This window comes from Lynx canadensis, chromosome B1 (assembly GCF_007474595.2).
Source record: "Lynx canadensis isolate LIC74 chromosome B1, mLynCan4.pri.v2, whole genome shotgun sequence".
Taxonomy (NCBI): Eukaryota; Metazoa; Chordata; class Mammalia; order Carnivora; family Felidae; genus Lynx; species Lynx canadensis.
In genome coordinates, this window is record NC_044306.2 from 172051060 (window position 1) to 172065128 (window position 14069).

The 14069-nt window shown below is 35.7% G+C and overlaps 1 protein-coding gene across 1 annotated transcript in view; it reads right to left on the reverse strand.

Moving 5' to 3' along the window:
• Positions 1-14069, reverse strand: part of NSUN7 (NOP2/Sun RNA methyltransferase family member 7) — a 52648-nt gene that overhangs the window by 15453 nt on the left and 23126 nt on the right. Inside the window, exons 5-8 of the mRNA XM_030313984.2 lie at positions 13095-13278; positions 11328-11538; positions 5626-5769; positions 607-708 (exon numbers count right to left, since the gene is read on the reverse strand). Coding sequence (XP_030169844.1) covers positions 607-708; positions 5626-5769; positions 11328-11538; positions 13095-13278 — 641 coding nt within the window. The remainder of the gene's footprint in view (positions 1-606; positions 709-5625; positions 5770-11327; positions 11539-13094; positions 13279-14069) is intronic.

Consider the following 14069-nt stretch of genomic DNA (forward strand, 5'->3'; position numbering starts at 1 on the left):
TCAGTTGAGCATCTGACTTCGGCTCAGGTCATGATCTCACAGTCTGTGAGTTCGAGCCCCATGTCAGGCTCTGTGCTGACAGCTCGGAGCCTGGAGCCTGCTTCGGATTCTGTGTCTCCCTCTCTCTCTGCCCCACCCCTGCTCATGCTCTGTCTCTCTCTGTCTCAAAAATAAATAAAAACAGGGGCGCCTGGGTGGCGCAGTCGGTTAAGCGTCCGACTTCAGCGAGGTCACGATCTCGCGGTCCGTGAGTTCGAGCCCCGCGTCGGGCTCTGGGCTGATGGCTTGGAGCCTGTTTCCGATTCTGTGTCTCCCTCTCTCTCTGCCCCTCCCCCGTTCATGCTCTGTGTCTCTCTGTCCCAAAAATAGATAAACGTTGAAAAAAAAAAATTAAAAAAAAAATAAATAAAAACATTTAAAAAAATAATAAAAGACAGGTTGAATTGGTAAAAATAAATACTTTGATATTGGAAGGTGCTAAGGCTGAGTGTTCTGGAAAATTCACTTATGGCTCACACTTCATTGCCTGATTATAATAGATAAATGAAGTATTAATGTTTCTAAGATTTACAATGTATTTTAAGATTGAACTGATAATAAACTTACATTTCATTGCATGTGTTAGCTGTTCATATTGCTGTTGAACAAGAATGTGAAGTTTATCTTCTGATGTACCTCCTTGAGAGAAATCTTTAAGTAAACCTGTATCTAAAAGCAAAGAAATACTTTTAAATATATCACTATTAGGTATTTTTCATGTATTGCTATAATCACATTGTTTAATTTTTCAATCATTTCCCCTATTTTCTTTAAATGTTCATTTATTTTTGAGAGAGACAGAGTGTAAGGGGAAGGGAAAAGAGAGAGGGAACCACAGAGTCTGAAGCAGGTTCCAGGCTCTGAGCTGTCAGCACAGAGCTGGACGTGGGGCCTGAACTCATGAACAGGGAGATCATGACCTAAGCTGAAGTTAGATGGTTAACCAACTGAGCCACCCAGGCGCCCCAACCATTTTCCCTATTAATAACAGTTTTTGTGAAAAATATTTATTAAAACTAAATAAAGAGTATTATAAAAACACTGAGTCAAAATAAAAAACAAAATAAGGGTAATTTTGTTTAGTTTGGTTTTAGTATTGTTTTTCTTTCTTCTTTAAGTTCTTCTGAGATAGTCATCCTACAAGCTAACTTAGATTAGGTTCTGTCATTTAGGCACAGAAGCGAGAATGCTGTAAGTGTGGAGCCTAATAGAGGAAAAGAAAAAAGATTTATTTCCAAGGCAGAAACTGATGAGCTATAATCAGAGCTGAGTAGGAAAGAACACAAAAGGATACAGTTAAAGACATTAACTCACCGAAAGAAATTTTGGAAGGAAAGAATTCAGAGAAGTAAATCTAGTCTACATAGATTAAGAAACAGATCAAGAAGCTCTTAAAGTAACTTAAAAATTTTTCAAAACATACTTCTTGATAATATTAACTAGGATGTATTGAATACTACTTTGTATACGGTATTTTATTTGTCAACCCCCTGAAACATTATTATCCCTTTTAACATTAAGAAAACTGTTCAAACATACATTAAACCACTTATCTGAGGTCATATAGCTACTAGGTGAAGAGCCATATTTTAGCTCAGAAATCGGAACAGAGTCCAAACTTCTAACTTCTCTTTATTCTGCCTCTCAGTAAGTCCCTGGAGTAGGAGAGCCAATTATTTATGCCATATATTTGGCTGTTCCCCATTCTAGTAATATCAGTAAAGGTTAATTAAACTCCATTTCTTCCCAACTTATTTTTACACTTCACATTTTTCTCTCTTCACCACTTTTAAAAGGACTATTTATACATTATTATACTATAAAACCACATCAATTTACCTCTTTCACCCCATTTTATTGTATGTATTTTTAAATAATTTATTGTCACATTAGCTAACATACAGTGTATACAGTGTAGTCTTGGCTTCAGGAGTAGATTCCTGTGATTCATCACTTACATACAACATCCATGTTTCTGTAGCATAGTGGTTATCACATTCACCTCACAATATCCAGTGCTCATCCCAACAAGTACCCTCCTCAATGCCCATCTCCCATTTTCCCTGGCCCCCCAACCCCCCACCCTCATCAACCCTCAGTTTGTTTTCTATATTTAAGAGTCTCTTATGGTTTGCCTCCCTCTCTGTAACTTATTTTTCCTTCCCTTCCCCCATGGTCTTCTGTTAAGTTTCTCAAATTCCACATTTGTTATGAAAAAACATATGATATCTGTCTTTTTCTGACTGGCTTGTTTCACGTAGCGTAATACCCTCCAGTTCCACCCAAGTTGTTGCAAATGGCAAGGTTTCATTCTTTTTCTTCACCAAGTAGTATTCTATTGTATATATATGCCACATCTTCTTTATCCATTCATCAGTTAATGGATATCTGGGCTCTTTCCATAATTTGGCTATTTTCAAAAATTTTTTTAATGTTTATTTTTGAGAGAGAGAGACAGACAGAGTGTGAGCAGGGGAGGGGCGGAGAGAGAGGAAGACACAGAATCCAAAGCAGGCTCCAGGCTCTGAGCTGGCAGCACAGAACACGATGTGGGGCTCGAACTCACAAACCTGGAGATCATGACCTGAGCCAAAGTCAGACGCTTACCCGACTGAGCCACCCAGGTGCCCCCAAACTTCGGCTATTGTTGAAAGTGCTGCTATAAACTTGGGGCACATGTGCCCCTACGAATCAGCCCTCCTGTATTCTTTGGGTAAATTCCTAGCAGTGCTATTGCTTCATCCCATTTTAAAATAATTCCCAGTTATTAGCAAGGAACAATTTCATGTATTCTTCAATGTTTCTCACATTTTTCAATGTTAAAATGTTTTTCAAACTAATTCATGATTTTTCCCTTCCACCTAGTATCCAAGTCTTTTCAATTCATCCCCACTAAACTTATTAGTCATATTTCTACCCTTGGCACTAGGTCAACAGCTTCTTATTTGCTCTGGCTATTACTTCCTCAGAGGAAACCCTCCTTTTTCCAGGTTTGCCACAGACGACTTCTTGGCTTATCCTCTTGCCTCTTCAGCAAAGCTTTCAGAACATTGCTAATACCTAGGAAACTTTTTAAAAAAATTTTTTTTAAGTTTATTTGAGAGAAAGAGTGTATGTGAGAGCAGGGAAGGGCCAGAGAGAGAGGGAGAGAGAGAATCCCAAGCAGGCTCCACACTGTCAGCACAGAGCCCGATGCGGGGCTCCATCCCATGAACTGTGAGATCATGACCTGAACCAAAATCAAGAGTTGGATGCTTAATGGACTGAGCCACCCAGGCGCTCCCAGGAAACTTTTTACTTTCTCCCTTTTCATCTCTTGTGGTTCCCTTTGAGCTCCTTTCCCAACCCCGAGTTCATTTTTACCTATGGTTTATTTTTTTCTGCATTCCCACTTCAAAATGACCCAGAATAAGGCCAGAGTTTCTCAGTTGGGAGCTCTAACTCTCTTCACTGCTATGTCTATTATAGCTGCAGCTATCTCCTCCCCTCTTTTCCTATGTCTACTAATTCTTATTTGATTATTTCCCAGTTAACATAGAAAGTTTCTCAGCTCACTATTCTCCACTTGACTTGGTTATTCTGTTTTACTCTCACTGCGAGGACATTTTCCATAGCAAGTCAAAAATTCCACGGGGTGCAGTGTAAACCCAGTTCCAGACTGTCCGGTATAGTGGAATGTGCTAACTAATCTGAATTTGAATCCCAGCTTCTCTATTTACTAGCTACGTGACCTTAAGCAACTTGTGAGATTTCTCAGAGTCTTGTTCCCCTCCCCCACTGTGAAACAGAGATAACAAAAGAACACTATCCCCAAAAAGTTATTGTGAATATTAAGTGATAGTGATGGGTGCCACCTAGAATAGTGACTGGGACATACTTGTGCACAATAAATATGAGTTTCTTTCCCTCCATTTTTTTTCTCCCTTTTGATCCTGACCTTGCTAGAAACAGAAAGCAAGTATTCACTATCTGCTGAATGTTGGTGAAATGTCTTCCTTATCTAATATTCTAGTTAACCTCATTCAACTAGGGCTTTCAATAGGAACAGATTACAGTAAGAATGCATTTCAGTCAATGCATGGCCATACACTGTGGTTTAAAAAGTGGCTCAGAGTGCCAGCCTCAGAGTCAGAGCTGCTGTGTTTGAATCTGGGCTCTGACGCTAGTCACATGGCCCTGGGACACTTCTACACCTCTGGGCCTCAGATTCTGTACTTGTAAAATGTAGAAGTAAGAATACAGTATCCATGGTTTTGCTTTCTGCAGTTTCAGTTACTGGAGGTCAACCACAGTCCTGGAAGCTGATAATCCTTTTTCTGCCGAATCAGCAGAAGATCACTAGGAACTTAAGGCTACATCATAGTGCCTACGTCACTCACTTGGCTTTATCTCATCATGGAGGTAGGCATTTTGTCATCTTACATCATCACAAGAAGGGTAAGTACAGTACAGTAAGATATTTTGAAAAAGAAACCACATTCACATAACTTTCATTTCAGAATATTGTTATGACTGCTCTATTTTATTATTGTTGTTATTAATATCTTACTGTGCCTGATTTATAAACTGAACTTTATCATAGGGGCATATGTACAGGGAAAAATGTAGTATACATAGGGTTCAGTGATATCTATGGTTTCAGGCATCCACTGGGGGGTCTTGCAACAAATCCCCACAGATAAGGGGACACTACTGTAACTAACTCATTGAGTTCTTGTGAGGATTTGGTGAAATAAAGCAAAGTGCTTAGCTCAGTGCCTTATATATGAGTGCTCAATAAATGGTAATGTTAATATTTTATAATTTCTTAAAGAAGTAAAGTATTTCTAGAATTAATACTTAATCTGAAGTATTAATATCAGAAAACATACATACTAGGGATTCTAGAAGTCTTGAGTTTGAAATAGTGTGATTATAATTTAATTAGGATCATTTTAGAGCACAGTCTGTAGAGTTTGGCTGATCTAAATTTGAATTCTAGCTCTGCTACGAACTAGAGCTTGTGTGACCTTATAAAAATGAATTAATCTTTCTGAGTCTCAGTATTTTCATCTATAAAATGCTGATAAATTTTAATGCCTATATCTTGAGCACTGGTATATACCAGAAGAGCATACCAGCCAACATGTGTTCTGATTACCTACATCATTCCTATTATTAAATATTTTTAGGGCACCTGGGTGGCTCAGTCAGCTGAGCGTCTGACTTTGGCTCAGGTCATGATCTCACGCTTTGTGAGTCGGAGCCCCACATAGGGCTCACTACTACGGTCAGCCTGTCAGTACAGAGCCTGCTTCAGACCCTCTCCCCACTCTTTCCCCCTCCCCCACTTGTGCTCTTTCAAAAATAAATAAATATTAATAAATAATTTTAATATTCCCCCTTGCCCATATCACAAAGGATTGCTATAAGTATTCAATGAAACAATGAATGTAAAGTACTTTACACATTGTAAGTGCTCTATACATGGTAGCTATTCATTAATAAGATATATTTGATATGTCATTTTAGTGATTTTAAATAATTTTATTTTTGACATTTATCAACAAATTTCAATAATTTATAAATGAAAAATTTTTAAAGTACCTTCATGCTCATTTAATATAAACTCCACTGGATTACTAACACCCAGTCCTGAGCAGCGAGGAAGCAGCAGAATCACTTTAACTTTCTGCAATCTATGATCCTTTGATTCAATGTTCAGAAATGCCTCATGAAGTATTTCAATATCTTGGAGGGAAAAAAACAGAACAATTAGTGCAAAAATATTCATTAAAAATCTTAATACAGTATGTAATTAGATCTATTTATCATTGTTCATTTTTTTTACTGTTTATTTATTTTGAAAGACAGGGCAAGCAGGAAAGGGGCAGAAAGACGGGGGGGACAGAGGATCCGAAGCGGGCTTGGTGCCAACAGCAGACAGCCAGATGCAGGGCTCAGACTCACCAACCATGAGATCATGACCTGAGCCGAAGCTGAAGTCAAACACTCAAATGACTGAGCCACCCAGACGCCCCTATCATTTTTCATTTTTAAATCCTCAGCCGCACAAAAAGTCATCTCATATAGTCAGAAAAGAGAGCTATTCTTCTCTGATAACTTATCAGAGTTAACACATGAATTCTTTCTCCTTCACTTGAGAGAACAATTTTGAAATTTAAATATCTCCTACATAAAATATAATTTTTCATTCTGAACTTCAGATTACTTTTTTTTTTTGAGAGAGGGCACCAGTGAGTGAGGGGCGGGGGGGGGGGACAGAGAGAGAGAATCCCATCAGGGGCAGAGAAAGAGAGGGAGAGAGAGAGGGAAAGAGAGCGATAGAGAAGCAGGGCTTACCCAAAGCAGGGCTCATATACGCCTGAAGCAGGGCTTGAGCTCACCCAAAACAGAGCTCAAACCATGAGATCATGACCTGAGCCAAAATCAGATGCTTAACCGACTGAGCCACCTAGGTGCCCTGAACTTCAGATTCTTTTAAAATACTATGACATAGTGGAGGGAAATGGGCTTTGGGGGCAGAGACACCCAGGGATGACTCCCAACTTTGGTATTTACTAGCTGCGTGACTTAATCTCTCTGAGCCCCCATTTTCTCACTCATAAAATGGGATAACAATGCCTGCCTCATCTAATTGTGGTGAAGACTGAAATAAAGCAGTTTAGTATGGTGCCTAGCACATAGTAAATGCTCAGTGTTGGTTATTTCCCTTTCCCATTGTAATCTCCTTTTATATTCCATCTTCCTCAGAGAAAAAAATGGGTATCAGTAGCATTTATGAGGCAGTCTAATGTTCCTTAAGGACTTTAGTTTAGTTGGAAGGAAGTCTGTCCTCACTGAGTGTAATAATCTGTGTCCCTATCTTCAGGCCACCCCTCCACTTCTGCAATGACTCCCAGTCCCCTCACCTGCTAAGGAGTCATCACTAAAATTGTTCCCCCACCCCCTTTCTCTTGTCTGATCACCCTGTTCATCTTCCTATTCTGTCTGTTTTGAAACTGTTTTGTTTTTTTTTTTAATCAGTGGGCCTTTTCCTTTTTTTTTCTTTCTATTTTTAACTTTCGATTGGAAAAGTTCAAACATACAAAAACACACATAAAAACATAATAAATTCTCAAGTACCCATCATGGAGATTCAACAGTGAACCATTCATGCCCAATCCTGTTTCATCTACATCTGTACCCACTTCCACCCCAACCCATATTATTTTAAATCTATAAATATTTCACCACATAGCTCTAAAAGAACTCCTTTAAAAATATAACCACACAAATTAAAAAAAATAAGAATTCCTTATCATCATTAAAAAATAATGGCATCCAATCATGGCTCAAATTTCCCCATAGTCTCACACATGACAAAAGTTTTTTACAATTTGTTTGAATCAGGATTTTAATAAAGTACATACATTGCAATTAGTTGATAAGCCTTATTTTAAATTTCTTCTTATTGATAGGTTCCCTTTCCATTTTTTTTTTTACAACTTATTCCCTAATGAAACATGGTTATTTGTACTACGGACAGCTTTTCTACAGTCTGGATTTTGCTAATTGCTTCCCTAGAGTGTACTCTAACATGTTCCTGTGTTCTGTGCTTCTTATAACTTACTAGTTGGATCTTTAGAAGCTTAATTAGATTCTGGCTTTTTTTTTTCTTTTTCTTTCCTTTTTTTTGGTGGGGGGGGGGTGTGGAGAGAGTGGAGAGGGGAGCAAAACTACTTCACAAGTGATGTCATATTTATCCACTAAGTTATCTTTCTGGTACCAGCAAAGAGATTGCAAAATAGACCTATTTTAATTCTGTCACCTATTTTAATTCTGTCATACCTTTTTCATATTAGCTAGAATACTTCTAAAAGAAGAAACTTCCCTTCCTCCACTGCTTGGTTACTTAGAGGTTCCTATTCTCTCTTGGTAACTAGGTAAAAATTCAGAGGGTAACTGGAAGTGAAATGCTGGGTCATTGGTATGTACATATTCAATTTTAGTGATTAATGCTAGCTTTCTAGAGTGATTGCACAAGTTTACAGTCCCATCAGCTGTGTTTGAGCCTTCCCAATGCTCTTTACCTTGCCAGTACATGGTACTGCCAATATTTTTCATTTTAATCATTCTGTGGACATGTGACGGTAAGTTGTGATTTTAATTGCATTTCCCTGATTAGTAATGGGATTGACGACTTTCACTTTTTTTTTTTTTTCTTTTTGGCATTTGGATATCCTCTTTTGTGAAATGCCTGGTCATGTCTCTTGCACATTTTCCAGTTAGGTTGTCTATTCACTGTTAATTTGTAAGAATTTTTTTTACACTGTGGATAAAAACTCTTCACTAGTTTATATGTTCCCTCTCTACAGTTTGCCTTTGCACTCTCTTAATCTTAATGCACAGAAATTTAAAAATTTTCAAAAGTTTACTACAGTCCAATTTATAAATCTTTTCTTTTATGATTAGTGCTTTATGTGTCCTGTTTAAGAAATCTGCCAATCCCAGTCATAATAAATTCTAGGAGACTCTAGATTTGTGTTGACGGCGTGAAGTACAGGTCAGTTTCATTTTTTCTACCCCCATTTACTGAAAAAAAAAAATCTCAGTAATCTACAGTGTCATGTGGATTGAACTCAATCCATGAAGATCAATGTGGAGAGAAAGGTCATCTTTATAAGAATTTTTCAGTTCATGAACGTGATTTATTCTTAGATTTGGTTAGGTCTTTGGTCTTTCAGTAATGGTCTATAGTTTTACGAGGAGGTCTTACACATCTTTTATTAGATGTACTCCTAAATGTGTTATGGTTTTTGGTACTATTATAAAAGATACCTGCTTCATTTTCAAATTTTCATTTTTGGTAGGTAGAAATTGAATTTGTATGCTGACTTTGTATCTATCAACCTTACAAAAATCATTTGTGAAATCTATAGTTTAGTTGTAGATTATTTTGGATTTTCCACATATATAACTATGTAACCTATTAATAAAAAACAGTTTTATTTCTTCCTTTCCAATTTTTATATCTTTTATTTCTTCCTTTCTTTTTTTACCGTATTGCCTATGACTCACAATACAACATTGATTAGGAAGTTTGATGTTTTTGATGTTTTTATAAATAAGACTGTTTTCTTACTTTCACCTTTTGATTATCTATTACTAGTGTATAGAAATAATTGATTTTTTATATTTGTGTCTTTCAATTCATTGATTAGTTCTAATAGTTTTTTCATACAATTTTTTTAAGGATTTTCTATATACAGAGTATGTTTTCTGCTGGTTCTGGATAATTTTGCTTTATGCATTTTGAGATTATGTTATTAAGCACATACTACTTTCATACTCTTTCATTTTCCTGATGAACATGTTATAATTATATTTCTAGTAATGTTTCTTATTTAAATCTACTTTGTCAATAGCTCTTTTGTTGGTATATGTAATGTATATCTTTTTCTGTACTTCTAAGTTTTTTTTATATCCTTCTATGTAAAGGGTTTCTCTTATAAACAAAAATATATTTATACATATATATTCTCTTATAAATATATATGTATAAAAATACATATATTTTTAAAGTATTTAATCTGTTTTCTATTTGTCTTACCTTTTTTTGTCTTACCTTTTTTATGTTAATTGGTATTTCAACTCCATATTCCATTTTCTTCCCCTTCTTAGCTATTAAACATTATTTAATTATTTGTGTATTGACTGCCCCAGATATAACACATACCACTGACTTTCTGCTGACTTTAGAAATCTAACTGGTAGCTTCTTTCTGCACTATGAATACATTAATAGTTTTACGGTTTCAGTTATTTCTGTTAAAAAGTTAAGTTTTTAGTTTTATTGCTTTTCCATTAAAGGTAATATATATTACCACCTGGGCTGCTTTATCTTTGGTTTTCAGCAGTTATGCCACAATGTACCTAATATGTTTTCTATATATTTATTCTTACTGGAGTTCATAGGGCTTCTTGAATCTGTGGCTTCATTTCATCTATTTTGAAAAATTCCCAGCCTTGGGGCACTGGGTGGTTCGGGTGGTTAAGTGTCGACTTCAGCTCAGGTCATGACCTCATGGTTCCTGAGTTTGAGCTGTGCATCAGGCTCTGTGCTCACAGAGTTTGCACTCTGCCTCTCTCTCTCAAAAATAAACATTTTTTTTAAAATTAAAAAAAAAAGAAAAAGAAAAACTCCCAGCCTTAATTTCAAATATCATCTCTTAATTCATTTTCTCCTGTTTGTGTTCCCATCACAGCATATGGAAGATCACTGAATCACTGGGTCCCATGTGTGTTTTATGATCTTTTCCATATTATTAACCCTTTATTTCCCCTTGCTTCAGTCTGGATATTTTTGTGGTTTGTCAGTTAGCTTATTTTTTCTTTAGCTCTGCCTAATCTACTGTTAAATCTATTTACTTCTTAATTTCACATGTTGTATTTTCTAGTTCTAGAATTTTCTTTTGACTTAAAAAAAATTACGGTTTCCAGTTGTCTACTGAAATTCTGAAACTTGTCATTTAGTCTCTTTAGCATATGTATCATAGTTATTTTAAAGTCCACATCTGATATCTCTAGTATCTGGACCATTTGTGGGTTTGCTCCTATTGTAGTATTTTTCTCTTTATATCAGTCATATCTTTTCTTCCTGTTTGTCTTTTTTTTTTGGTTTGTTTTTTAATGAGTGCCAGACATTGTATTTGAAAACAATTAGGAGATAATATGAGACCTAGGATGATGTTATTTTCTTCCAGAGGAAATTAACTTTTGCTTCTGGTAGGCAGCTACATCTGGCACTAACAATCCGAGATCACCTTGATCTGATGTGAATCTGTCAAAAGTTTTGCTTAGTTTTTCAGCCTCACTGAACCTATAATAAAATGTTATCTTTGGTCACAGCATGATCCAATGAAAAAGATTTTGAAAATAAGAAGCCTAAGGGACTTAGCTTCTAATCCTAGATATTAACACTGTCAAGCACTTCTTTGACTGTGCTCTTATATATTAAAGGATGATAATTTGTACCACCTACTTTAACTATTGTTTGAACTTCAAATTATACAGTAGCTAATGCCAAGCAACATACCAAAGTGCCAATATATGCATTCATTTCAACTATAGTTGTTTAACCAATATTAAACAATGAGAAGGGCCTGGTATAATATGAATTAGTGAAGATTTTAAGAGTATAGTATATAAAGAGTTTTTATGTTACAAAAGGTAACAAATTCAAATATTTTTGACATTTCTAAATTTCATATAACATTAATTACCAAACAAATAAATATTTATACATACTTTTACATCCCATTTTTGTAAAAAGGTTCTTCAGGTCAGGATCCTTAGCTTGAGATTTTACTCCACACACAAATATTTTTGAGGTATTATTATTTGTTAATATTGACATATGGGCAACTGTGTACCATGAACCTGTATTGACCATTAAGATATCATCATCCATATTTAATAAAGCCTTTACAGAATGGACAGCGAGACTTCGAGATTTGTCCTACAAGATAACGATATGATTAGAACTTCAAAGGGTTTGACAAGAGGCATGAACTGATTTCTTTTTGCTTAGGTAAAATAAGTACTTGGTAGGAGTGTTGAGATACCTAATCCTTTTGAGTTTAAAACACCTTAATATATGTTAGAATACAAAGTTAACAAAAATAACTGATATAAACAGATTTAAAACAAAGACCTGAACTTTGTTTAGCCTTGTTATCATTTAACTTTTATATAGTACTAAGACAATGCCAAAATCCCCAAAATGTAATTAATAGATTAGTGATATCCTACTACAGCTCCCATTCTTACCCCTTGATGAAAACTCATCAGCTACTTCCATTCTTTCTTCCCCATTACACTATCACTTAAATTGCTGCTAGTTAACAGATATTACAAGATGGTTGACAAGCTTATAAAAGGGGGCTAGACAGATGAGTTTTTGTAGTTGATCTCAGTGCTCAGCAGGGTATCACTACTGAATAAAGGCCAAGACATTCTACCCAAGAATATGGATGCTGTCAAGGGATAAAACTGAGAAGAACAAGGTAAATCTCAGGCAAGAATTGGAATCTGAGGATTTTTTTATTCTATTGAATCTAATTGTTTTTCATTCTGTTGAAACCACATTATTCCTCATATTCTCTCCCTACATTGATAGTCATCATATACCTCTTACAAATCAAGGCTCTAAGGCCATATTAAGGAAATAATGGGAAGGTATTACATATTGCATTTTCAAATTCAGGATGGTACTAGCATCTTCCCCAGAAATGGAAGGTAGAAAAGGTATCATTGCACTTTTTTTTTTTTTTTTTTAGTTTATTTATTTATTTTGAGAGAGAATCAGAGATAGTGCAATTGGGAGGTGGGGCAGAGAGAGGGAAAGAGAGATTATCCCAAGCAGGCTCCAAGCTGCCAGCACAGAGCCCAATGAGGGGCTTGACCTCACAAAACTGTGAGATCATGATCTGAGCCAAAACCAAGAGTTGGACACTTAACTGACTGAGCCACCAGGTACCCCTCATTGCATTTTTTTAAATCCTCCCTTGGAAGAGAAAACTACAGCCTTTCAGCTGCCAGCAATACAATTATCCCCGTCTATAGAGTCTCAGAAGGAGAACATGTTCTTCATAACTTTACATGGGACAAGGATGCTAGAGTACAATAGGAACACTGATTGTAGGGGTATTAATTTTATTCAAGGTTGAAAATTAGGCTTTATTAACCTTTTTGATCATCTATAAAAATATAATCAGTTTGTTAGGGTTTTTTTAAGTGTTTTTTTTTTGTCTGTTTATTTTGAGAGAGAAAGAGAAAGAGAGTGGGGGAGGGGCAAAAAGAGAGGGAGAGAGAGATTTCCAAGCAGGCTCTGTAAGCAGAACCCAATAGTCCTTGATCTTACAAACCATGAGATCATGACCTGAGCCAAAATCAAGAGTTCAACACTTAACCCACTGAGCCACCCAGGTGCTCCATGTTAGGTTTTATTTTTAAGTAGAGAGATTCTTTGAATAAGTAGGATTATTGAGAATCACAATGAAAGTAAATGTTTACCTGAAATATAAGTTTATAATCTTTGAAAAGATCTATATTTAGAAGATTATTTTTAAGATGAGATGGAAAAATTAAGACATCATAGCAATGTTGGTCCACAGCAAAGACTTTATCATCAATATGCAATACAGATTTGACTTTATTATAGCCTCTTTTCTTCAAACTATAATAAACTTCTTCGGGGCTGTAAATATGCAATATTAGGTTGTAATTAAAAATATATTAAAAATGCACTTAACATTACCATCTTCCCCCCCCAAAAAAAAAAGTATCACTGCATTTATTGCATTTAATGGAACTTATAATTTTAGCCAACAATAAGTTAAAAGATAATTAAAGACAGAAAAGTTAACATATTTATGTAATTACCATTTAGGAATTTGGTGTTTTTTTTTTTTTTTTATTTAAATTCTAGTTAGTTAACATACAGTGCAATATTGGTTTCAGGAGTAGAATTCAGTGATTCATAATTTACATATAACACCCAGTGCTCATCATAACAAGTGCCCTCCTTAATACCCATCACCCATCTAGCCCATCCCCCATGCACCTCCCTCGATCAACTCTGTTTGTTCTCTATCATTAAGAGTCTCTTATGGTTTGTTTCCCTCTTTTTTTCTCCCCACTTCCCATGTGTTCATCTTTTTGTTTGTTTAAATTCCCCATATGAGTGAATTGTATGGTATTTGTCTTTCTCTGACTGACATTTTGCTTAGCACAATACCCTCTAGCTCTATTCATGTCATTGCAAATGGCAAGATCTCATTCTTTTTGATGGCTAAGTTATATTCCATTGTATCTGTATCCATTCATCAATTGATGGGCATTTAGGCTCTGTCCATAGTTTGGCTATTATTGATAATGCTGCTATAAACATCGGGGTGTATGTACCCCTTCAAATCCAATTTTTGTATCCTTTGGGTAAATACCTAGTAGTGTAATTGCTGGATCATAGAGTAGTTCTATTTTTAACTT